Source organism: Diadema antillarum, unplaced genomic scaffold (assembly GCF_040938485.1).
Source record: "Diadema antillarum isolate AM-2024a unplaced genomic scaffold, OU_Dant_1.0 scf00000017, whole genome shotgun sequence".
NCBI lineage: Eukaryota > Metazoa > Echinodermata > Echinoidea > Diadematoida > Diadematidae > Diadema > Diadema antillarum.
Window position 1 is genome coordinate 2,558,108 of NW_027270906.1, and position 24,341 is coordinate 2,582,448.

At 39.9% G+C, this 24,341-nt stretch overlaps 1 protein-coding gene across 1 annotated transcript in view; it reads left to right on the plus strand.

Moving 5' to 3' along the window:
* Window positions 1–310: 310 nt before the first annotated feature.
* LOC139726482 (dehydrogenase/reductase SDR family member 1-like) overlaps window positions 311–24,341 on the plus strand; it is a 29,289-nt gene continuing 5,258 nt past the window's right edge. Inside the window, exons 1-6 of the mRNA XM_071637439.1 lie at window positions 311–510; window positions 10,010–10,185; window positions 19,409–19,466; window positions 20,608–20,751; window positions 21,973–22,052; window positions 23,543–23,675. Coding sequence (XP_071493540.1) covers window positions 10,070–10,185; window positions 19,409–19,466; window positions 20,608–20,751; window positions 21,973–22,052; window positions 23,543–23,675 — 531 coding nt within the window. The 5' untranslated portion in view covers window positions 311–510; window positions 10,010–10,069. The remainder of the gene's footprint in view (window positions 511–10,009; window positions 10,186–19,408; window positions 19,467–20,607; window positions 20,752–21,972; window positions 22,053–23,542; window positions 23,676–24,341) is intronic.

The window sequence follows — 24,341 nt, forward strand, 5'->3', positions numbered from 1 at the left end:
CCCGGAAGATTTTTGGCTAGAGAAGAGGCTGCGATGGTCCAGCAAGGTGTTAACGTCCGCTAGCCAGGCTCTGCAGAGAAGTCTGTTGTAGCGCCGTCTTCGTCGAGCTGCGAAAACACGCTCGGAGAAGGTTAGTTACCTAACCTTGTCGCCAATGTCGGTTTTAAACACATCTCATTTGTCATATCGACTTCTCTTTTTCCTTCTGTTGTTTATTTCTGTGAATGTGCACAAGATTAGTGGGTGGGCGCATGTCTAATTTCATTGTGCTACAGGTGCTCGCATAGTTTTTCCGACTCCCCCAATAAAGGTTATAAAGAGGAACACACGTGTAGACGTCTACTCGAGGTTTTGAAGAGGGATCACGGCCCGCACCCGCCCCGCCCCGCACCTTACTCCGGTACATCACCGCTGCTCATATCACCGCTGCTCAGTCAAGACACACGGGGTAATCTCGCTGTCTGTAGGCCTATCTCCGAACTTCATTCCAGGAAGGCACACAGCTACCTGGTAAGGCTCTGCCTCTGAAATCTATGAATGATTTTCTTCGGAAAAAAATGAATTAACTTCTTGGCTTATCAGTATTTTTAATGGCCACATCTTGTTTGTAAGTGAGAATTGATCATAAAATAATCAAAGATGTATAGTCATTTAACATAATTCGTGCTCGTTGTGGTTGAGTTGCTTATGCCGCGTATAGCTTTCCTTATCTCTTTTGTCACTAACAGGTTAGAACCTAAATGGATTGGGGTTTTTTTTTTATTTGTATGTAAAATGTGATTAGTATCTCAATTTTGTGTTTACACAAAATTTAATGTTCTGCCGATGTTGGCACATTTGACTCAGAAGAGCTCCTGTCTGTGCTACAGAAAAAAAAAAAAATCTCCTGACTTGGCCGTGGGCTGGGATTTTCAGAAATTGCTGTAAAGTTTAGAGGATGACACAGCAACAGGAGTTGACCGAAAGATCGGTCTGTATCTGTCCGTCGGGGAATGTTCCGCGGAGACTACGTCTGGCTTCACGGATCCCCTCCGTATACAGACCGAAGTCAATGATTGCGGCTCCTGTGTGGAGCAGTCGCGCACAGATCAAACGTTACGATAAACCAAATTTCAGACAGCTTTTTTACATTCAAACAAGTATGAAATGACATGACACATTATGCAGCAATATTTGGGATAAATTTCTCACATTGTGCAATCGAAATACTCACATAACCTCGGTTATAATGCAGAAATTTTATCGATATCGCAACATCGCCGTTCGCGAGCAGTAAGACGCCATTTTGAATCTGTAACAATTGCTAAGCCAATCACATGCGAGGTACGTGTTTTAGTAAAACAAACACGTAGAAACTACCTCGCATGTGATTGGCTAATAGATTCATAGTGTACGTTTCTGCAGTTTGAATGTGACGACACGACAGGCTGTGTTTTACGTTGAAAATTCTCCTAAAATGTTGGATTATTCATTAATCTGGTGAGTGTAACGTATTCTTAAAAAAATAAATTCACCATACAAGCTTAAATTTGCCGACCTAGGGCCATGAATTAGACGCAATCGAGAAGGGTGAGGTACCTCACCCAATTTTCCATAGAGACAGTGGTTAAGAACATCCACACAGCAATGGGTACTGCAACCTTCCGTCTGTCTACGGAGGACAGCGTTAATGGCAAAATATAAAAGAGTCCTCCGGACAGACGGATCTTTCTGTCTACAACAGGAGTACCTGTATGCTTTGACCGAATGATCGGTCTGTATCTGTCTGTTGGGGAATGTTCCGCGGAGACTGCGTTTGGCTTCACGGATCCCCTCCATGTCTACGGAGGACAGCGTTAATGGCAAAACATAAAAGAGTCCTCCGGACAGACGGATCTTTCTGTCTACTGTATGCTGTGACTGTAAAACAGTGTCCTTATGCAGTGGCGGACTGGGGGAAGTGGTGCGCACCTCCCTTTAATTTTGTTTGTTGTCCCCGCCGAACGAGTGCGAGCAGGGGACTATGAAACGGGCTCCGTACGTGTGTGTCCGTCCGTCCGTCCGTCCGTGTGTCCGTGTGTGCGTCCGTGTGTGATCAAAATCTTCAATTTGCTACTTCTCTGTCATTTATGAGCCAATTTTGATTCTGTTTGCTTTATATGATAGCACTACATGGGAGCTTTGAAACTTCTACACAGAATTTCAGTCGTGACCTTTGACCTTGACCTTTGACCTATATTGTACATTTTGCTACAAAATGCTACTCCTTCGCCATTTCTAACCCGATTTCGATTCCGTTTGCTTTATATGATGGCACTAGGTGAGCGCTTCAAAACTTCTACACAGAATTTTGACCTTTGACTTCTTTGACCTTTGACCTTGATTTTTGACCTATATTGTACATTTTGCTACAAAATGCTACTCCTTCGCCATTTCTAACCCGATTTCGATTCCGTTTGCTTTATGTGATGGCACTAGGTGAGGGCTTCAAAACTTCTACACAGAATTTTGACCTTTGCCTTCTTTGACCTTTGACCTTGATTTTTGACCTATATTGCACATTTTGCTACAAAATGCTACTCCTTCGCCATTTCTAACCCGATTTCGATTCCGTTTGCTTTATGTGATGGCACTAGGTGAGGGCTTCAAAACTTCTACACAGAATTTTGACCTTTGCCTTCTTTGACCTTTGACCTTGATTTTTGACCTATATTGTACATTTTGCTACAAAATGCTACTCCTTCGCCATTTCTAACCCGATTTCGATTCCGTTTGCTTTATGTGATGGCACTAGGTGAGGGCTTCAAAACTTCTACACAGAATTTTGACCTTTGCCTTCTTTGACCTTTGACCTTGATTTTTGACCTGTATTGTACATTGGCTACAAAATGCTACTCCTTCGCCATTTCTAACCCGATTTCGATTCCGTTTGCTTTATGTGATGGCACTAGGTGAGGGCTTCAAAACGTTACACAGAATTTTGACCTTTGCCTTCTTTGACCTTTGACCTTGATTTTTGACCTGTATTGTACATTGGCTATAAAATGCTACTCCTTCGCCATTTCTAACCCGATTTCGATTCCGTTTACTTTATGTGATGGCACTAGGTGAGGGCTTCAAAACTTTTACACAGAATTTTGACCTTTGACTTCTTTGACCTTTGACCTTGATTTTTTACCTATATTGCACATTTTGCTACAAAATGCTACTTCCGGCGGGGACATATATTACGCACCGCGTAATTTCTACTTTTCCTTGTTTGTTTATTTTTTGATAAAAATTTTTAGAAATGAAAGGGGGATGCACAGGGTACATGCACACCCCCCGTTTTTAAAAGAAAAATGTACAAATGTGTATGAAATATGATCTGTTGAGCCTTGTCAGCTAGCAGATTGTAGTGGCATGAGAAAAGTGCACTGAAGCCTTTTTCTTTGTTTTTGGTTTTGTATGTCAACTGATGAAACGTGGAAGTGGCATGAGAAACAAGGAAATTTGCACTTAAGCTTTTTTTTTTCCTTGAAAGCCCATTAAACCTGAAAGTAGCACCAGAAATAGGGCTTAAAATATAAACTGCTTTGTGCCCCCCCCCCCCCCCACTTTACGAATTTCCTGGATCCGCTCTTGCTTTATTTGTCAGCTCCAGGTGCAGCAGGGAGTTTCCCTCAGGGAAGTGGGAGAATCTTAAGTCGGAAACTGATCAGGGGAACTATGAATTCAATATCCTCACAGTTGAAGTTGCGGCTCTCTCTGTGTTTTGAGGCAGTTATGAGATGGATATCATTGTCAAGCATTTTTATACCAAAACTCTGGGAATCACACTGCAGGGGCGGATCCAGGAATTCCGTAAAGAGGGGGCGCGTTTACAAAATTAAAGAGGGGCGCTCACACCCCTCCCCCCATTTTTTCTTTTTATTTCTTTTGTTTCAACAAAAAATAAAGGGAGGGGCGTGTGCCGGTTGCTGTCCTCCCTGGATCCGCCACTGCACTGTATTAAAGATATGAGCAAAGCTACATTTTTTTTTCAAATATGATTCTGTACCTAAATGTTTTTGTTAAAAATGGACTGTACCCCATTCACAAAGGCCAATGTGATATGCACATTCAACAAATGCAGAATATGTTTTTATTAGTAGAGTCCATCTGAAGGAAAAGCAGACAATCTGTTTGAAAGATTTGAATTTTTAAGTTTTAGTGTCATCGTTGCTGGATAAGAATGTTGCTGTGAACGCTTAGGCCAAGTAAAAAAAGAAAGTAGTTTCTCGTCCGGGTTTTTTGAGCAAGGCGATGAGGGAGGTCCTTACTATTTGATATCTTACTATTTTTTCGAGGATTGTCAAAATGAAAGTAATATGTGTTTCTCGTCCGGTAATTCTGAGAAAAGTAACGAGAGAGGGCTTTACTATTTTCTATATCCAATTTATGAAATGAAATATCACTCTGTTAAGTGGTAGCTGTGTTATGAAAAACCAGGTCCCAAGTGTATGTCTTGCCTGCACTCTCAAACATATTCAAACAAATAGATATATGTACCATACTTGAAATGAAACTTCATGCATGCAGAAATACATTTGCTTTTTCTTTCCATTACAGATGTCAAGGGAAAATGACCATCTTAATACTGGTATTTAGTGTTGTAATGGCATTTCTGATACCAGTGTACTTGCAATTCTGATGTATTGTGCTATTAATTGAAACAGGTATAAAACATGTCTTTCAACAAATGTACGACTGAAATAAATTCCATGATATTCAAAACACTGCTTTATTTATTATTGTGTTTGTGACACTGTATCCACACAGCTGGTACAGTGTATGTACACTGTATATGCATTTCCTCACAGTACAATTGTAGCACATTCAACTGGAAACTGGCTTGTACAATTGCAGATGGATGTCAAAATGATACGATTTATGGCATTATAGCATTAAACAAAGATGTTTCTTCATGTTCTAAAAAGACATTTGATAATCACTCATCATTTGGATGATGATTGTACAAGTGGAAACTCGATATAACGAGATGGTCGGGTACGAGTCGTGTTCCTCGTTATAGCCGATATCTCGTTATATCAGTAGGCATAAAAGAAGGCATAACATAAAGACATTAATTTGCACACGTGGGACTACCCATCATCTTTCAATCAATACTGATAACTTGCTAATGTGTGTGAGGTAATTACTCACCTTTATGGTTAAGAAGATTTTTTTTCGCCAATGAAATCCGATATCAAGAATGTTTTTCTTATTAATTGTAGAATAGATGTTTGAATTTGTAAATCTACATAGCTTGCGATTGTGTGAACATCGTCTGTGGATTGGTATGTGGTTTATGGTATGGGTGTTGTGTGTGGAAAGCTTGAATATGGTCTGCACGATGTTTTGTGTGTGTGTGTGTGACACATTCTGTATGTACATTATGACTGCATGTGTCTGTGTAGATGGGGAATTCCCTACGTAGAAAGCCAATCACAGCATCAGATTGCCTCACACTTGCTAAACGTCATGATGATGTCATGTATACGGCCGTCCCACCACATTTTCTGCATGTATCAGTGCGCGCACACACACACACACATACACGTACAACATGCGGTGCTAGCTGTAGAGTGAACTGTCATGAAGAAAATGTGTGTGTACAAGACAGTTTTTGGCGCATCGAGCTTTACAATCTCGGACCGTGATAGCACAGGCGAATTAAGCTTTACCCGAAGACATTTTGCTTTACCTCGCTATATCAGGTTTGATTGGCTATATTTTTCTTTGTTTGGAAATCACAAAATTTATCTCGTTATAGCAGTTATTTCGTTATAGCCAATCTCGCTGTAAGAGTAGCATTTTACATGGACTTGTGTGGAAGGAAATTTGGGACCGGGAAAATTTCCTCGTAATAACCGATATCTCGTTATAGCAGTGTTCGTTTTATATACCGAGCTTCCCCTGCCCTGTATACCACACTACAGATGTTACGATTCACGGCCGTGTCCGTGAATTTACGCCGTAAAGAAAAGTATCCCGCAGAAATACGATACAAACCAGAATCCGTGGAAAAGTTATTTATTTTGTAGTTACACCCATTTTATAATTCCACATTTGCTGGAAAAGCGCACTCATTTTCTCTTCAAAATACATCGCCGTCAGGTGCAACGTTACAGAGCAGAGTGTACGGGCCTCTACACATTCGAATGTGTTCATGCGTGCGATGGCCTGGGGACCCGATTTGGACAGCTAGCAAGTTACAGACACGGCCGAAAAAATAGTAAATATCAAAAAAGTCGATGCGGCAACTGAAAATCGATGCGGGCGGGGAGCGGGCTGGGACGAGAATTATGAATTTCTTGGTATTTTCAGCGCCATTTTGAAAATAGTAAATAGTAAAAAAATCGATGCGGCGGCCAAAATCGATGCGCGCGAGAACGAGAAACTGGTTTCTTTTTTTACTTGGCCTTAGGGATGTCGCAGGTAGTGCAATGCTGTAAAATAAGAAAAAAAAACCTCCACATATTTAGATTTTTTCTGGCATATCTAGAAAGAGGACTCGACTTCCATCAGAAGGCGGGTAGAAGTAGAATGATACAACATTTACATACTGTATGTCAGTGATAAAGTCAAGTGGCTGTGAACTACAAAAAAGAATTGCATTGATTATCTTTGTATTTTCTATTATTTATTCTAATTTCCTGTGATGTTACAAATTGTGGTAGCCTTATTCTGAGATGACAGCTTGCATGCTGATTTGATAAAAGCACTGAAAATTCATGTAGTTCTTTTGAACAGATTGTCCAATTTCCCTTAAACTTCAGTGATTATTATTTTAATATTCATTCCCTGAATCTGAATTTGTGTTTTGGGGTAAATTCTGATTTGAATCGATGTAGCAGATTTCAACATGTGGAAGATTTAGGATGTACAGCTTCATACAAAATAAAAATTTTTGTTCTGAGATCTTTGAAGAGATCTGGGCCCCGTTGTAATTTATCAAAAGATAAAATCGATTGTAAATTCCCTTACCACACAGGCTGCCATGACTTATGATAGAAATCAACTATGCAATCAATTATAACTCTTCATAAAACAGGGCCCTGGACAGTAGTTTCCAGTTGTGTCCAATCTAACTCTCAGGACTCTTCAAACATTATCCTGGCATTCAAATAAGCACCGCATCAAGGGTCAGTCACAGGGAATCTTATCTGTTTTATGACTGTCCGTCCACACTGGAATCTTGATTGTCCCTGAGCCGTGAGGGCAATGGGGTAAGCCCTGCCCCTTGACACCAGACCTTACGCATGCGCACATTTGATGAATACACGCTCTGGGCACTATCAATCAGGCCCAAGGTCACTCTCCCCTAAAAATTTGGTCCCTGGACCCGACTTGCTTCGTGGGGACAGGGGGACAAGTTCCAGTTAGTGTCCACATTATGGTTTTGGAGGGGAAAGTCCTGCAGTGCGGAACTTTTCCTGCGATATGGGACGTAGTCACTAGTGTGAATGCGAGGATTGTTGCTTTACTTCCACCGGTTTCTGACTGACTGAATGAGTTTGTTCTGATTTTGTATTTAAATGTCAGTGGCGGATCCAGAGGGGGACGCAACCAGCACATGCCCCCCCCCCCCTTTATTTTTCGTTAAAAACAGAAGAAATAAAAAGAAAAAAAATGAAATGAAACCCGGAAAGGGCACAAGAAATATTAGTTGCACCTCCCCCCTTTTCAGACTTCCTGGATCCACCCCTGTATGTATTATTGATATTTGTGATTTAAAGCCAAATAAATTTTTATAATAACTTAATGAAGTAGGTGAAAGGGCAATTGTGTCATCCTGTATCAATGCTGAGAACAATGTGTTTTTTTTTTTCTTCATTTTGCAAAGCAAGGTCACTTTGTACCAGAGGAATCATAAACTGTGATCCTCCTCCAGCTGCAATAAAACTTGTCAACTATATCTTGCTATCATATTGGTCTCATGAGACCCAGTGGTATTTCTTTCAGTATTGTTCAGATTCGATGGCCATCATAGTGGCTGATCCCAAGATTCTCCACTGTCTTGCGAGTTGTACCATGAATTCATTATGTGCAACTCTTTGTTTATCGTACAAATACCGTGAGTCAAGCATAGTTCAGCCCAGGGGTGTCTCTTGATTGATTTGGAGAAATTCCGCAGTGGTCGGTTTGATTTCCACAATTGTACAGATAAAGATGTATAAGAATTTCTGTGTTGAACTTAGCTAGTGCTTTACGAGAAGATGAGTGATGAATTGCCCAGCATCAATGGAAATACAAATGTAAGCACTGAATTAATCTGTGTTTTAGAAGTGCACTTTGCTTTAAATATTATTTGCATCAATGTGGGGCAATTTGCCAATCAAGGCTACTACTAAAATACTGATTAATTTGTTGCTTATTCATGGTTGATAAGGGCAATTTGTCAATCAGTTAAAATGAAAAACAACTTGATGCAAAAAATTCATTAATTTGAACAAGATGACTGTCAATATTTGATGTTATGGTTAACTCCTCACTACTGGAACCATTATATGTAGAGTAGCCCTGGTATTCCTAATGCAGACTTTTTTGTGGCATAGGCTACTACCTAGGCAATGACCTATTGCTGCATGTGGGGTCACAGGCTGTTTGAGTTTTCCAAGAAAATAAGAGGTCATGCCATCCCCAGTGATCATTTCTTTTTAGATATTGTCTGGTGTCAAGTGCCTGTGTCTGCTCTTGGCTCACAAGAGTGCTGGTTGTCATGGCAACTTCAGTGGGTGGAATGGGATAGAAAGTAGGGATTTGGGGGATCTGTGTGTGAACTATGTACAGAATCATAGCAAGGAATTTGTGTCTGTACGTCGATCAGTTAAGATCCAGAATTTATTTCAAGAAGGTTGTTGTAAATTTCACAGGTTTACACTGTTTTGGATTGCTTGTGAGGCAAAGGTGTTCTAGTGAAAGATATGGATTGGTTCCTTCTTAACACATTGAGGACGAGCCGATTTTGCTCTAACTCGCATTTCCTGAGACACCTACCCAGGTCTACTCTGGACTAGTCTTCAGCGGGTTTGAAATTGATCTGAGGTCTTAGGCTATGTTAGATATATCAGAAACAATTTTGAAGTGGTAGTCATGTACAGATTGCAGGGCAGAGTGGAACTTCTTTCTCTCGCAAAACTGCAATCTGCTCTTTGTGAATGCTCAGTTAGTGTGAAAGCTGTGTGTGTTTTATGTTAGTAATTTTTCAGATTTTAGTGTGTTTGTTAATATTGAGATATGTTGCCTATTTTTCAGAATACGATTAGCCGTTTCAAATAGACAGGTACCTGTAGTCTATGTAATTGAATTACAGAATCAGACCAAAGAAATGTTTTTCTAATTCAACCTTTTGAGGATGAGCTGATGATTGGTATACATCACAAATTTTCCTAAGACACCTGCCTGAGTATACTGTTGACTAGTCTTCAGCAGGCTAAGTACATGTTTCTGACAGTGACAAGACATTTGCTCCTGCGACAATCTCTCCAGTGTTTTGTTTATTTGTTTTGGTTTGTTTGTTTTTGTCTCCAAGGTCTTAGGGTTAGGGTTATGTTTGTGATAAGGGCCCTGTTTCATAAAAGATGTTAGGATGACAACTCTAGCTGGAATGGCAACTTCCAATAGCAACAGCCAATCAGGAAGCTGGATTCTTATCGTTACCATGACAATTGTCATTCCAGCAAGAGTTGTCATCGTATCAACCTTTTATGGTTTAAGGTTCAGTCTGATGTGAGGATTAGGATTAGGGTTCAGGTTATGTTTGGGAATAAAATTTATGTTTGGCTTATTAGCATGCATTTTTTTTCTCCAAATGGGAGCAATTGTCGCAGAAGCCAATATTGCAAAGTTGGGGACCATTGCTGACATCCCCATTAATGATTGCTCACATTTGCAAGATTGTCTGCATGTTCCGTTTGTTGTTGTTGTTGTTTTTCTTTGAATATACTCCACAGTATGCTGTCTGACTGTATGTGTTTGTGTTTGTGTGTGCATCCATTTCTTGCAGCCAAACAAATTTTAATACCAGTCTGGGAACTGTTTCAACTGTGTGGGATCATCAGCCACAATGAGTCAACCGCTGAGTGGGAAGATTTGCCTGGTGACGGGAGCTACAAGGGGAATAGGGAAGGGGATTGCCCTCCAGCTCGGTGAGGCCGGAGCCACAGTCTACATCACAGGCAAGTTACCATGGAAACACAGCTTCTGGTAGGGACTTTTCATCCTTAGTTCATCTGATCTAGACTCTCCTCTTGCTGTAATAATCCATTTTGCACCACAAGCAATACTGCACACTGGCACTGGTCCAATGGTCCCTGACCAGTAAAAATCACTGTTGGACCAGTAAGTTTTTCAGGAATGGACCAGTATAAAACATGGAAAAACTAGGTACCTACTGGTCCGACAGACAGGTCAGACCAGTAGAAAAATGGGTTAGTGTGCAGTCCTGCTACGAGTCAGATTACAGGATGTACAAAAGGGGAATGACTCCTCAGCAAACCCTCTGTTCATGCAATTTCTAAAGACAAAGATCTTGACAGAATGGGCATATCTGAGGCGATATTTCCTTCCTAAGATTCAATCATTTGTGCATTACTTAACAGTAATGTTGATATCACTCTTGTCATACCGGTATTGAAAATCTGAACAGTAGTAAACAATGGCAATGCCGCTCGTCAAATTCTGTGAATGCAGCTGTTCTTAAAACAGCAAAAACTTCAACATGTTTTTACTTTTGTAGCATAATAAAAGAGCACTTAACTTGCCTCTTTCAGAAAGCAGGAGGCATAATAAAACCTTTGGCATAAATGTAAGTAACAAGGTGATGGAACTTGTACTTTTCTTTAAAAAGAAGTTTTAATTTTGTGGAATTTATGTTTTATTTATATTGTTGCTCAAAATGACATAATGAACTACAGTAGTCTTATCCAGCAGTACCGGCACCAATACTTTGTCTATTTTCCTCTTACATTCACTGATGTGTTCTACTAATATTGCTGCTTTCACTCAAGCCACATTTTTATTTGTGCTTAGGTTTCCTTTAAATATACTTTCAGTTCATTCTTTCAGGGTCTCTTTTGATTAAATCATTAAAATGATTAAATGCAGTCATAATCCATGGATTATCCCAAATATTACAAGGTCAATCCTGTGATCTCTTTATCTTTGAGATATTATTTTTTTTCTCTAGAAGTAAAGAGTAGGGGATGGTTCTGGAGCAGATGCTTCAAGCATTATCACATTAATCACATAAATTGTGAAATTTAACCATGTATTCATTAATCCATCACAAATGGTACCAAACATAATTGGACTATTTGATATCATGTTGAAGGACTGCGGGCAATTTGTTTCATGATTTGTTGTTATTTGCAGAAATTTGAAAAGACCTGTCTGTTTATGTGAATGATTAATTACAGGTGGATATTTTTGTATGATTTGATCACATAGCATCTACATGTATTAGAGTATATTTTAGTTAATTATTAGCCTTATCACAGCCAAAGACAATTCACTCATTTGCAAAAGCTATTGCATTTTTAGACATTGGTTTTGGTAGAGGTAATTGCCGCTTATATCTGTTCTTTAAACTATGTTAACCCGTTGAGGACGGACAGATTTTGCTATAACACGCATTTCCCATAGACACCTGCCTAAGTATACTCGGGACTCGTCCTTAATGGGTTGATAAGAGTGTAAGTATGTCCAGAAGAGTTACCATAATTAATGGTACTGCCAATATTTTGAGCTGTATAACTGATGACTCTGTTTTTAACAGTTATGGCACTGGATGCATGCATGCAATGTGGCATGGTGTATCAGTGGCCTCAGCATGCACCCAGTCGAAACTACTGCAAAGGAATGTGTAATAATAGCTAATCTTTGCCATCTCTATGTGTTTGAGGGAAGTGATGCTAAACATTTTTTTTTTTTTGTATTTGTATGTATACTTTTTTACTCTTTTGTTGTATCGTTTGAATTGTAAAGTGTTTTCAGGAAAAAGTAAACAATTGCAATCAGTTTATGCACTGAAGTATGTCAGTGTCAGCACCATTGCACAGGTATTTTAGAAGCTGAAAATATACAGAGAGATAGTTATGTGTGAGTTATACATGTCATATATTGGGGGAAAAAAATCCATAAAGAAATTAATGCAAAGTATAGCGGAACATCCAGGCCGACTTATATCATTGAAAGCAAATATATAAAATGTTTTCTTGGTTAGTCCAATGCCAGTTACAATCATCAATCGGATAAAACATGATCATGTGATTGGGTATCTCAGAGCATGCTGAGAATTTTCAATGCCACTTTAGATAATTTGTGTGTAAATGGCTTGCAGTAATCAAGAACAAATTATGACTGTGCATCACAGAACCAACAAAAAGTTGTATCACTGGACTATACATGATGACTCACGAATAGGTGAAATGATCAACTTAGTCAAGTTTCATTTTTGTCGAGCCCACTGGAAGTGAGGGGAGACTTATACCCCGTTTATACTAAGGAAAAAGGGGGTTCTGAAACCCCCTGTAGCCGCTTCGAGCAGGCTTTCAGCTCAGTATAAACAGACAGAATTCAGAAAAGGGCGATCCGATCGGGTCGGGTCGGGTCGGGTTCTGAAACCTCCTGGGGGGGGGGGGGGGGAGGTTTCAGAACCCGCTATAGCAGGCTCGAGGAGGTTTGACTGCAGTATAAACGCAAGGGGGGTTCGAGAAGCCGCTTTTTGGCCGACCCGGAGGTAATTGCTGAAGGTCATCACTTGCTTACATCAACAACCCAGCCATCTCGACCAATCCCCGCTGAACTTGCACTTTGTCACTCAAAAGCCCGCGCCATAAATCAGAGGGGAGGAGAAGGTTGGGCCTGCATGCTAGGGCCTGCCAGAGTCCGCTTTTGGCGAGCAGTTAAACAGACAAGAGGCTACTTTTTCAGAGTGGGCTTTCGAACCTCCTCGAGGAGGCTCTGAAACCCGCTAGCAGTATAAACGGGGTATAAGGGATCACCTGCGGCGTCTGTCCGTCCGTTGTCTGTCAGTCCGTCCGTCGTCTGTCCGTAACGCTATAAAAACTTGAATAACTCTGTACTCTGGGCTTCAATTTGAATCAAACTTGGAGGGAAGAGTGGTCATACAAAGTTTTACCTTTTAGCAAGTATGAAGGTCACCTCAAGGTTAAAGGTCACAGATAGGGGTCAATGAACTTTTAGGGCCCAATGTTAAGTTTTTAGGGCGCGTTTCGATTATGGGCCATAACTTTTGATCTGTAAGTGTATTTGTGACCAAACTTGGATGGTAGATGTACCTTGGGGAGTTGATGGTCACCACAAGGTCAAAGGTCACAGGCAGGGGTCAATAAACTTTTAGGGCCCAATGTTAAGTTTTTAGGACGCGTTTTGAGTATGGGTCATAACTTTTGATCCATAAGTCCGTTTGTGACTAAACTTGGGTGGTAGATGTCCCTTGGGGAGTTGATGGTCACCACAAGGTCAAAGGTCACAGGCAGGGGTCAATGAACTTCTAGGGCCCAATGTTAAGTTTTTAGGGGGCGTTTCGATTATGGACCATAACTTTTGATCCGTAAGTCTATTTGTGACCAAACTTGGATGGTAGATGTGCCTCGGAGAGTTAATGGTCACCACAAGGTCAAAGGTCACAGACTGGGGTTAATGAACTTTTAGGGCCCAATGTTAAGTTTTTAGGGCACGTCTCGATGATAGGTCATAACTTTTGATCCATAAGTCCGTTTGTGACTAAACTTAGGTGGTAGATGTCCCTCGGGGAGTTGATGGTCACCACAAGGTCAAAAGTCACAGGCAGGGGTCAATGAACTTTTAGGGCCCATTGTTAAGTTTTTAGGGCGAGTTTCAATTATGGACCATAACTTTTGATCCGTAAGTCTATTTGTGACCAAACTTGGATGGTAGATGTACCTTGGGGAGTTGATGGTCACGACAAGGTCAAAGGTCACAGGCAGGGGTCAATGAACTTTTAGGGCCCAATGTACTGTGCATTTAATTTTGACTCCTAACTTTTGATCCATAGGTCCATTTGTGAACAAAATGAAAAAAAGGTGTCGTACGTTTGTGGGCGAGACGCTTTACGGCACTTGCCTTGTTGTCATTTTCTGACCGAACGACTTTTCTTCAAAGTTTTAGATTGTAAAACAATCTATGAAATATTACATTTTGCAGCAGGCCCTATATCTAGAACACTTTTTTTCAGTCTTGGTGATTAAATACCAGTAAATGTCCCTTTTCATTTCTTACAAACTCTCCGCACTCCACTAGTGTTGAGAAATTGATGTTATTGCATTGAGAGTTTTAGTATTAACAACAAAAAAAAATCAGTCATGAATACAGTGTACTTCATAATGAGTGTGCAAAGTTCCAGCTTCATGTGGTAATCCCTTTGCAGCAGTTCCTATAGAGTTTTCTATCCTGTTTTTTTTTCCCCCATTGCACAAAGCACTGCTTGGTGAAATTGATAGCTAGATCATTATGCATGGTTGCTACCATATCAGTTATTTATATAATTGTTTGTGACCTGTTAATATTATCACTGATTACAGTGATATACAGGCTAAGAATAGCGCATGTCAACTTCAGAGTCTAGACAAGAAGAAGAATTCAAGATCTCTCAATTCATAAAAGATGTTTGTTATCTTCCAGCTCTATTAATAGTGATGGTTAAAATCTTTTGATTGGCTGAATGTGATTGACTCAAATTTGGTGCAAATATTGTTATCTGTGGTTTATTTTTATGTGCATCAAAAAATAAGTTATATGTTACATGATCTACATATTTTACTAGTACTGGCTGGTGATTGGTGAAAATGCAGTCAAGTGACTAATGCAGCGAGGATCACAATTGTTATACTGTAGACACCATATATTTAGCGCATCTGATTTTTTATGAATTTGGACTTCCTGACAATTTTGGGAGTTGTTAAATTTGCGATTAATGAACTGAGAAATGTTTGCTTGCATGTCCCATTCATGCAGGGATCAGAGGTAATATCATCACTCATTTTTTAATTTGCAAATAGCACCTGACTTGCAGTATATGCAAAAATGAAAAGCTTGCAAAATATATTGCAAATACAGTAATATTGCAATCAGTGATATCGCATCAGATTTAATTGCAGAATTTGACTTGCTGTCGATGAGGCTTGAATAAAATGATGAGTATTTATGTAGATAGTGGCATTGTACTATAACACTACAGTCTTGGAAGTTTAACTTTCCCCTCGAGATGTCATTTTAAAAAAAACATAATTCCCATTGGAATATCAAGTGTTATTTACACCTCTCGAAAAGCAACAGCTGTATCACTGTAAGCCCTTCACAATCAGGAGGTATTTGGAGTCAAGGAATTTGGAGTCAAAAGGGCTTTTTACACTTGTTAATTTTTGCTTAGTCCCGTACCAACGGTGAGGCTGATAAGGGGGGGGGGGGGGGGGCCTTAGCCCCACCGTTGGTACGGGACTATCCTTAGCCCACTTTCTGTTTACACTCGTTTTTGCCAAAGTGGGCTAGCCCCACCGATAGTCCGGTACTATCTGGCCCTGCAAAATAGCAGGGTTAGCACCGCAATTGCGGTGCCAAGCAAATGAGTGTAAACAGAACGAAAAAATAATCCGGGGCTAAGCGACGGAGACGAAGTCCGACCCCCACTGACCAATCAGAAACGAGGTAATCAAGTGCTGCCGGTGCGTGCGTGTACGTGTACAGTGCACAGCGTAATCATGAATATTCATGTGGTATGGAAAGTCCGGGGCTAAGAAATACGAGTGTAAAAAGGTCAGTTTTCTCCTTAGCCCCGGACAAGAGATAGTACGGGACTAATTGGCCAGTGTAAAAAGCTGAAAAAATTGGTATGGGACTAACGATAGTCCTGGGTCAGAGAAAGTCCGGGGTTAAGAAACACAAGTGTAAAAAGGGCTAAATTGTCCTCCCATGTAAACGAGGCTCCCTGTTTGACTCAGACATATCAACCCTACATGAAACTTTATACATGGGTACAGAGCTACCAAGTCTCACGCATTCTGCGTGAGACTCAAGCATTTAGGGGCCGTCTCACGATCTCACGCATGACACCCATTTTTCTTACGCATCAGGCGAAGTCTGCAACTTGGGCCTATAATAATGAGCATAGCTCAAAAGATTAAAGTGATAGTTGCAAATGAAGGTGTATTTCCCTTTTGTCTTATAGTCACTTAAGTATGAACTGATCGCACCATTAAGAGCTAAAAATTGAAACAGCTCCCTACCATGGGACTCAGGCCACAGGGGGGAAAAAACCCCTCCCAACACCCTCGCTCGCGCACACATTCGCATGCCGAGATGCCGGTCATGAAAATCTCACTCATAAATTTTTTTTGAACTTGGCATCCCTGTGGGTATAATGTTAGCCCAAGCATGCACAGTCTGTTATCCTACTACTTGGCATCCATGGAGACAAGAAACAGCTACAGACAAAATGCCAATTAAAACAATGACATGGTGCTCAAAATTTTGGTAAATGTATCAGCCGAACATTGCTGTTTGGTGTTCTGCAAAATAATCTCTCAGAGACAAGAATATTTGACATGTAAGTGAGTCTACGATTCAGCAGCGCTGAGACATTATGCTCTGGTAACTTGATGGTCTCTTCAAAAGTATGACTCCACTGAATGGATTGTAGTCATGTATCCTGTTTGAGTCCCCCAAACACAGCACAGCCCAGGGCCGGCGCAGTGTTTTCAAAAGTGTGGGGGCTCACTTCCAGGTTTCATGAGCTAACAAGCAAAAAAAAAAAAAAAAATGGTCCTCAGCTCATCTCTCCCCGTCCCCCCTCCCATTTTAGTACCACTTACGTACTTCAGGGTTGAAAAAAGTGTGGGGGCCCAAAGTGATGACACCTTATGTATTCCTTTGTATGGTGCACAAAAAGTGTGGGGGCCCGAGCCCCCATGGCCCCCACGGCTGCGCCGCCCCTGCAGCCTCTCTAGGTCTTGCCATGTTTACCTATTAAGCTATGATGCCTTGGACTCTAAACGGATAGGGCACAAAGCACAAAGCGTGAGTCTGGATTGAGTTGTAGGTAAATGTTGCAGAGACTCCAACTCTTCCGTTTTCGACGGGAGATCTCCCGCCGAAAACCCATTTTTGCAAAATCTCTCGTTCTCCCGCTGGAGATTTGATTTCTCCCGCCCTGGCTCTGTGTCTCCCGGTAGAAAGGATTTCTTACTTATTGCTATCGTATGTTGAAAAAAATAAGCCTTAGATAGCACCAGAGAACATCTAGAACCCTAGGAACTTCGCACTTCGCACACATCAACTCAGTGGAGTCTCCCGTTTGCTAGGGGTTTCGGGCGGGAGAATCTCCAGATCAGAAGGTGCTTGGGGTTGGAGTCTCTGATGTTGTACTATACAGCTGAGCACATATTATAAAGCTGTTATTTAATATTTACAGATCATCAAAAAAAAAATGTAGTGCTTCACAATTGTTATAAAATGTGAGTTTGGGATAGAAACAACCGATGTAAACATTTTTACCACTCGTTTGTCTGGTATACCCTCCTGAGGTAAAGGGGGTTCTGAACATGGTATCAGTATTATGTAGGTATGCAGCAAAAAATGACATGTAAAGACATATAAATTTGTTACATTCAGCTGGTTATAAATGTACTTATTAAGATTAAGCATGTTCCTGGTAAAGTGATTTCTTATCAGCTATTTGCACTTTACCAAGGTCTGTGTGTGATGATAGGCAGGATTCTATAGCGCAATTTGTTTTGCAAATGTAGATGTAATAATCTCCTGCAATCAATATGTGAGTCATGTCATGCCACTTGTCTATAGTCCAGTGCCAGAATTAGAAGCCTAATCAAAGCCACAAATTTGAAAAAAAAACTAAAACAAAAACAAAAACAAACAAAACATGTGATATTTAACTTGGTGGGATAAAGCATTGATAAGCATTTGTAGACATACTTGCAATACATGAAAGGGTTGATGAAGACTTCGATATCAGCCAGCGGTGATTAGTAAAAAAAAGTTTGTTAAAAATAATAAATAATAATTCTTTATTTTTAGTAAAGTTTATCCAAGAATACACTGTAGTAGGACTTGACAGTGTTCTCATTATAAGTGTGTGTACTCGGCCCACACAAGTCCAGTGGTGAGAGACTAGCTGTCATTGACATGACCTTTCCTGCATGTCGTCATTGTGAAGTTGAAGTCTTTGGCCAAGAATGAACATATGAAACAAAACAAGACTTTATGGTGTCGGTGCAAATTTATTACATCATCTTGTTGTTCTTTTTGTCAATAATAGGTATCTCAGTACCTAGATGATATGTTATACTTTTATCATATTTATATGTTTAATAGGGTTGTGAAGCTCTCTTGTGGGAAATTGAGCTATAAAGGGAACCCAAACCCAAAGAGCAATATGGATTGAGTGAAAGCAGCAACATTAGTAGAACACATCAATGAAAGTTTGAGGAAAATTGTACAATCGATGCAAAAGTTATGCATTTTTAAAGCTTTGGTGCTGGAACTGCTGGATGATAAGACTACTTAAGTTTATGACATCACGTGTGGACAACAATTAAAAAGAAAATATAAAGAAAATTGAACATGCTTTCACTTTTCTAGCATAATGAAAGAAGACTTGACTAACCGCTTTCAGAAAGCAGGGGATATAAAATTTTACTACCCTCAGCATTATGTCAGTATCAAGTTGATGGAATGTGTAGTTTTCATGAAAAATGATTTTTTGTGGAATTCCCTTTATATTTTATGCTTTTCTTGTTGTCCACGCATGAAGTCATAACCTCTAGTAGTCTCCTCATCCACATTTCTCTTCGGGTTTTGGTTTACTTTAAAGGTGCATGGTCCTGGTGTTTTTAGTCAAATGCGTATGCGGGCGCACGGTGCAAGTTTCCTATAGAGACCTAAAATGCTATTGACTCCTCTTTAGCGCTTACGCTTTGGCCCACTTCCCTGAGTCCGAAGAAGTCCGATCCACTGTAGTCAGTGGTCTGATCACAGTTCGGCTCATGATTCGGCTGAGGGGGATGACAGCTTTAGCAAACTTCTTTTGTGATGTCATAATAACAAGCACATGTACGCACCCTGGCATTACTACAGACTGCGTGATGCGCAGAGAAGACAACGAAGGCACTTTACTCTTGATGACAGCTCAACTTCGGTAATCTTTGTATCAATGCTAACGGTGATCGGCAGTATCATCAACAGCGCCCTCTACACTACCGGGACTATGCACCTTTAACTCTCTGGTGCCACATTACTATCTTGTCCATAGGTATGTGTGTGAAATTTGTAAACATTTGGCTCATTGACACAGATGGCACTAATGACACAATGTCCAATGTTTTGTGCTTTCACCAAACACAGGAAGGACGCTAAAACCAAAGCCAGATAGTGTTGGAGGATCACTGGAAGAAACATCCCGTGAGGTAATTCTAACTTTCAGGCCGTGAGGTAATTTGAACTTTCAGGCTGTGAGGTAATTTGAACTTTCAGGCTGTGAGGTAATTTGAACTTTCAGGCCGTGAGGTAGTTTTAACTTTCAGGCCTGGTGTGTGATTTTAACTTTCAGGCCGTGAGGTAATTTTAACTTTCAGGCCTGGAGTGTGATTTATTGAAACTACCAGAAAGAGTATTGAACAACTTGAACTGTTAAGTTTGTTGTGTTTCTCCCTGATGTATATGAAAGTAGATATCATGGAATATTCAAATTAATGATTTTGCCTGAAGCTCTTTGTATTGTCACTGATTGACAAATTCTCCTATCCTACGTCAAAATACACCAATTATCGTGTTATTTTAGAAGTAATTGGGTAATACATGTACTAAAAAACTTCTAATAATCTGTGTGTATTTACATCATGGTATAAGGGCAAGTAAGGGTAATACAAGGAATTCTGTAAAAAGATGATTTTTGACAGTTTGAAAATATCAATTATCATGCAAGATATCTTGATTTTGATCATGCTTTTTCACTGATGCCAAAGAAAGAAATGTATTGTTCTTTTGAGATGAAGAAACTCTTCTCCAAGCAATGTTCACATACTGTTGCTGAAGGAGGATCACAGTTTATAGTTAAGCTCACATGCTGTTCCTAAACTGTAAGTTTAGGTCGAAAATTTAACTCTTGATTATTAGCTTGTAGTTTAGCACTGTGTGGATGCATGTGTGGATGCACTCGAAAGTTAGCAGTCTCAAAGTTTAGTGGACGATTAGAACCACGAGACATCTTTGGGTTTACGCTCTCTCCACGAGCCACAGGGGGTCCCCACTCGTAGTTTTGTGTGGACACAATAATCAACAAGCTTGTGAGTTAGCATGAACCTTGTGTCTTGTTCGCTAGCTGCGCTATTTTGTATGTCCATAAGGTCATCTAGCAAAGGCTCTGCACTTCCGTTGTATCCATCGAGTGGGGCTCACTCGTAAGTTGTAACTTAAGGTTTAGGTGCGCGTGTGAACCCGCATCGTGAATTCAGGAGTTAAGCTAATCATCGACAATTAAGTTTTCAACGTAAACTTCAAGTTTGGCAACTGCATGTGAACATTAACTTTTGTGTCTTTATCATGCAGATTGAGAGTAGAGGGGGTAAGTGTGTTCCTGTCCAGTGTGACCACTCCAAGGATGACCAGATCAAGGCCCTCTTTGAGAGGATTGAGAAAGAACAGCATGGAAGACTGGACGTGCTCGTTAACAATGCGTATGCGGCTGTCACAGTGAGTCTGATAAACATGGCACTGTCCTTCATTTCTGCATTTAAAGCCCTCCGCACACTACCATGCAACTCACGACTATACGACCTTATGACCATGAGACCAGGGCCCGTTTCATAAAACTTGTCATCAGTGACAACTGCCACATTTCTATGACAAATTTGCTCTCAGCCAATCAGATGCAAGGATTTCAGTAGCTTGTCACATCTATGACAACTTGTCACTGATGACAAGTTTTATGAAACGGGCCCAGGTCGTATGACCTGGCAGCGGACACTATAGGACCTTACCTTTACAACTAGGCTTACGACTGTTCTGGCTTCAGTACATTTTAATGCCAATTGAGTATGGAAGATTGCGGGCGCTTCTGTACTCTTTGGATAATACTGTATTGTGATTGGCTGAAAGTCCACGACCGGTCGTGGAAATTCATTATGTCAAATCTCTACAGCTGGCATTAAGACCCAGTCATAAGACTGAAATTGAAACTGGCAAGGATGGTGATGTCACACTTTTGAGGGCCCTGTTTCATAAAGCTGTTCGTAAAGTTACGAACAACTTAAGAGCGACTGGTGATCAGTTCTGATGTGCTATACTTATCAGAATTTCCATAATTCAGCACAAGAACTGATCACCAGTCGCTCGTAAGTCACTTGTAACCTTACGAGCAGCTTTATGAGACACCCCCCAGTCTTAAGGTCGTACGACTGGTCATATTGTATAGTGTGCGATGGGCTTCACTGTCAAGCCATAAACAATTGCATCGTGAAACTTTCACAAATTTTAGCCAACAGCCTTTTTTCGCGGCATGAAACTTTCACAATGTGGTGACTTGCATTCAGTCTTTTGTGTATAGTCAAGAACTTATGCATGCATTTTACTTTCATGAATCACAAAAGATTGAGAGCAGCATTTTGTAGCAATCAACACTTCTGCAGTCGGAAGGGAAACTGTTTTCTGGGATTTTGATAGTTCATGGTAGAGGAAAAAGTCATTGAAAGAAAGAGAGGAAATACCACACATTCTGATATCTTCATTCGTAGATTCAATTAAAAAATCTTTGTCATTGCAACCTTGTGGATAACTAAAACTTTTGTTTTTGTTTTTGATTCACATCTTTTAACTGAAAGAAAATATCTTTAATGTAGCAATCAAAAAAGACATTAATTTAGGGATGTTTTATCTACTTCTGTGTCTTCTTTTTGTTATTCCTTTCCTTAAAAGAGTCTGATGAATGCTGTCGACACTCCATTTTGGGAACTTCCTGTGGATATCTGGGATAATGTCAATAATGTTGGGCTGAGGTGAGTAGTATTGGTTCAGTAGACTCTTTCTTCTTTCTTTTGTCTTTGTTTCTTTTTTGTTTCCTTTCTTTTGATTTCTTTGTCTACCTCTCACTCTCCCCCCCCTCTCTCTCACCTTTTGCTTTGTAAGTGTAAGTCAACAATATAATTGCTCAAATGCAGACCATGCAAGTATTCTGAATTTGTTGGTCAGACACCTAATTTAACAGTAGGAATATCAGTCAGTGTTACCCAGAGAATGAAGAGAGAAAAAAGGACAAAAATGTTAGACAAGATGGGAGATAGAAAACAATGAACAAAAAAAAAGAGAAACAAAGCAATTAAGACAATGTTAAGAGATTGATATCTTATTTCTTGCATTCAGGTTGTGTCTATGTTGTTTAAGAAGTATTCATATGAACTGTAAAAAAATGAATATAAATTAAAAAGGCATGTGTTCCTCATTGCTAGAATGACTTTCCGGCCGTATTAGAGTAAGATTCAAGATTATTACATTTTATCTTGGGAGTCAGCATATAAGGCAGGGAAGATTCTAATGTTTGAAACACACATGTGTGACACTGCATCACAAAACCAACAAAAAGTCACCAGACATCGATTTTTAGTTAAGGTCAGATTCTGAAAGACTAGTCTGTAAGCTTTAAAATGATGTATAAGTCAATTCAAATGGACTCTCCTAACCTATCTAGATTATTAGAAAGAAAGAACGCAATCTGCAAAAGTGTGTACCGGTACTCAGAAAAGAGACTCTGAAGTATTATAGGGTCTATGACCGAGCCGTGCTCTGTGCAGGGACAAAAAACAGGGTGTAAAACTTCATAGCAACAACAGTGAAGGGATTATTAGATTAAGCTGAAATTGATTATGCTCTATTAACATATTTAATTTGTAGCTAATACCAACTTTCAAAGCAGTAGCATTATCCTTTAAAAAGTTATTGTAGTTGAAAGTGAAGAGTGTGCAAAGGATTTATAAGAATGAATACTGTAAAACGAGAAATGTTCGCATGCATTTTAATTTCACGAATTTCGCGAGCGCCAAGATTCACGAAATTAAAATGCACGTGAAATTTTTTTCTACACTATATGCATTGAACGCAAGAGGCAATTCGCGAAAATTTCTTTCCGCGAAAAAGGCCGTCGGCTCCAATTCGTGAAAATTTCGTGCCGCGAATATTTCATGTTTTACAGTAGGTGACTCTAAGACACACCTAATCACACCATTCCACAAAAAAGCATTCTAGAACAACAGTTAAAAACACAATTTCTAATTCGTTTAAATTACCCAAACTTGAGGATGATGTGGAAGAAGAATTGCTCTTTCAGAAAATATGAAAAACTCAAGATTGACTACATGCCAACCCTTTGCACCTATTTTGAGTCCCCACACAAAATCAGTGCATGTGACTTTTTGTAGGTTTTGTAATGTACAGTCACAGATCTAGGCAAACACTGTTTTTGTAACCGTTTGTCTATTCTCTGCTCTTTCAGGAATCACTATATCTGCTCCTTCTATGCAGCCAAAATGATGGTGCCAGCCAAACAGGGACTTATTGTTAACATCTCATCTGGGGGTGGGCTCCGTTATCTCTTCAACGTTGCATATGGCGTCGGCAAAGCTGCTGTAAGTATCAATTCTTCAAGCTGCAGACATAATAGTTCAACTTGAGTCATATACAGTCATCAACAAGAAGTCATTCTTTGCTCAGGGGCTTTATATATCATGAGAAAAACAGATTAATGGACTAATAAGCTGAAAGAGAAATGAGTCAACCAAGATTTAGACCATGAAACTTCTGTTGCATGAATACGTTCATTTTATGAAATTGATATCTCCAACTTAGTGAGGATGCTTCTGTGATATGTTCAGAGGATGGGGTAAAGATAGGGCCGTAAGGACATAAATACAGCAGGAGTGAATTCAATTCTCGGTACAATCTTTTCTCTTGTTGTGGCTTTTTGAAACTGTTGTCTGTTAATTGATGTTGAACTTTTGTTATTAGACTTTGGCATCAGACAAAGGCACAACAGTTTGAATTATGTAATTCAGTTGAATCAACTCCAGTATTGGCTACTCATTTGTCATTTTGGTACACTGTCATCATTTATAATCATTGCTCAAATGACAAATTGCTGTGGAGTACTTGTTATAAGTATTTTTGTAGTATCTGCCTATGTCATAGGACACAGGCACGTTCCTTTTGGAGAGCTGTCAGACAGGAATGTGATAATGTGCCATTTCTGATTTCTAATCACGTTAATGCTCATAACATTCAAAGAGAAAGAAAAA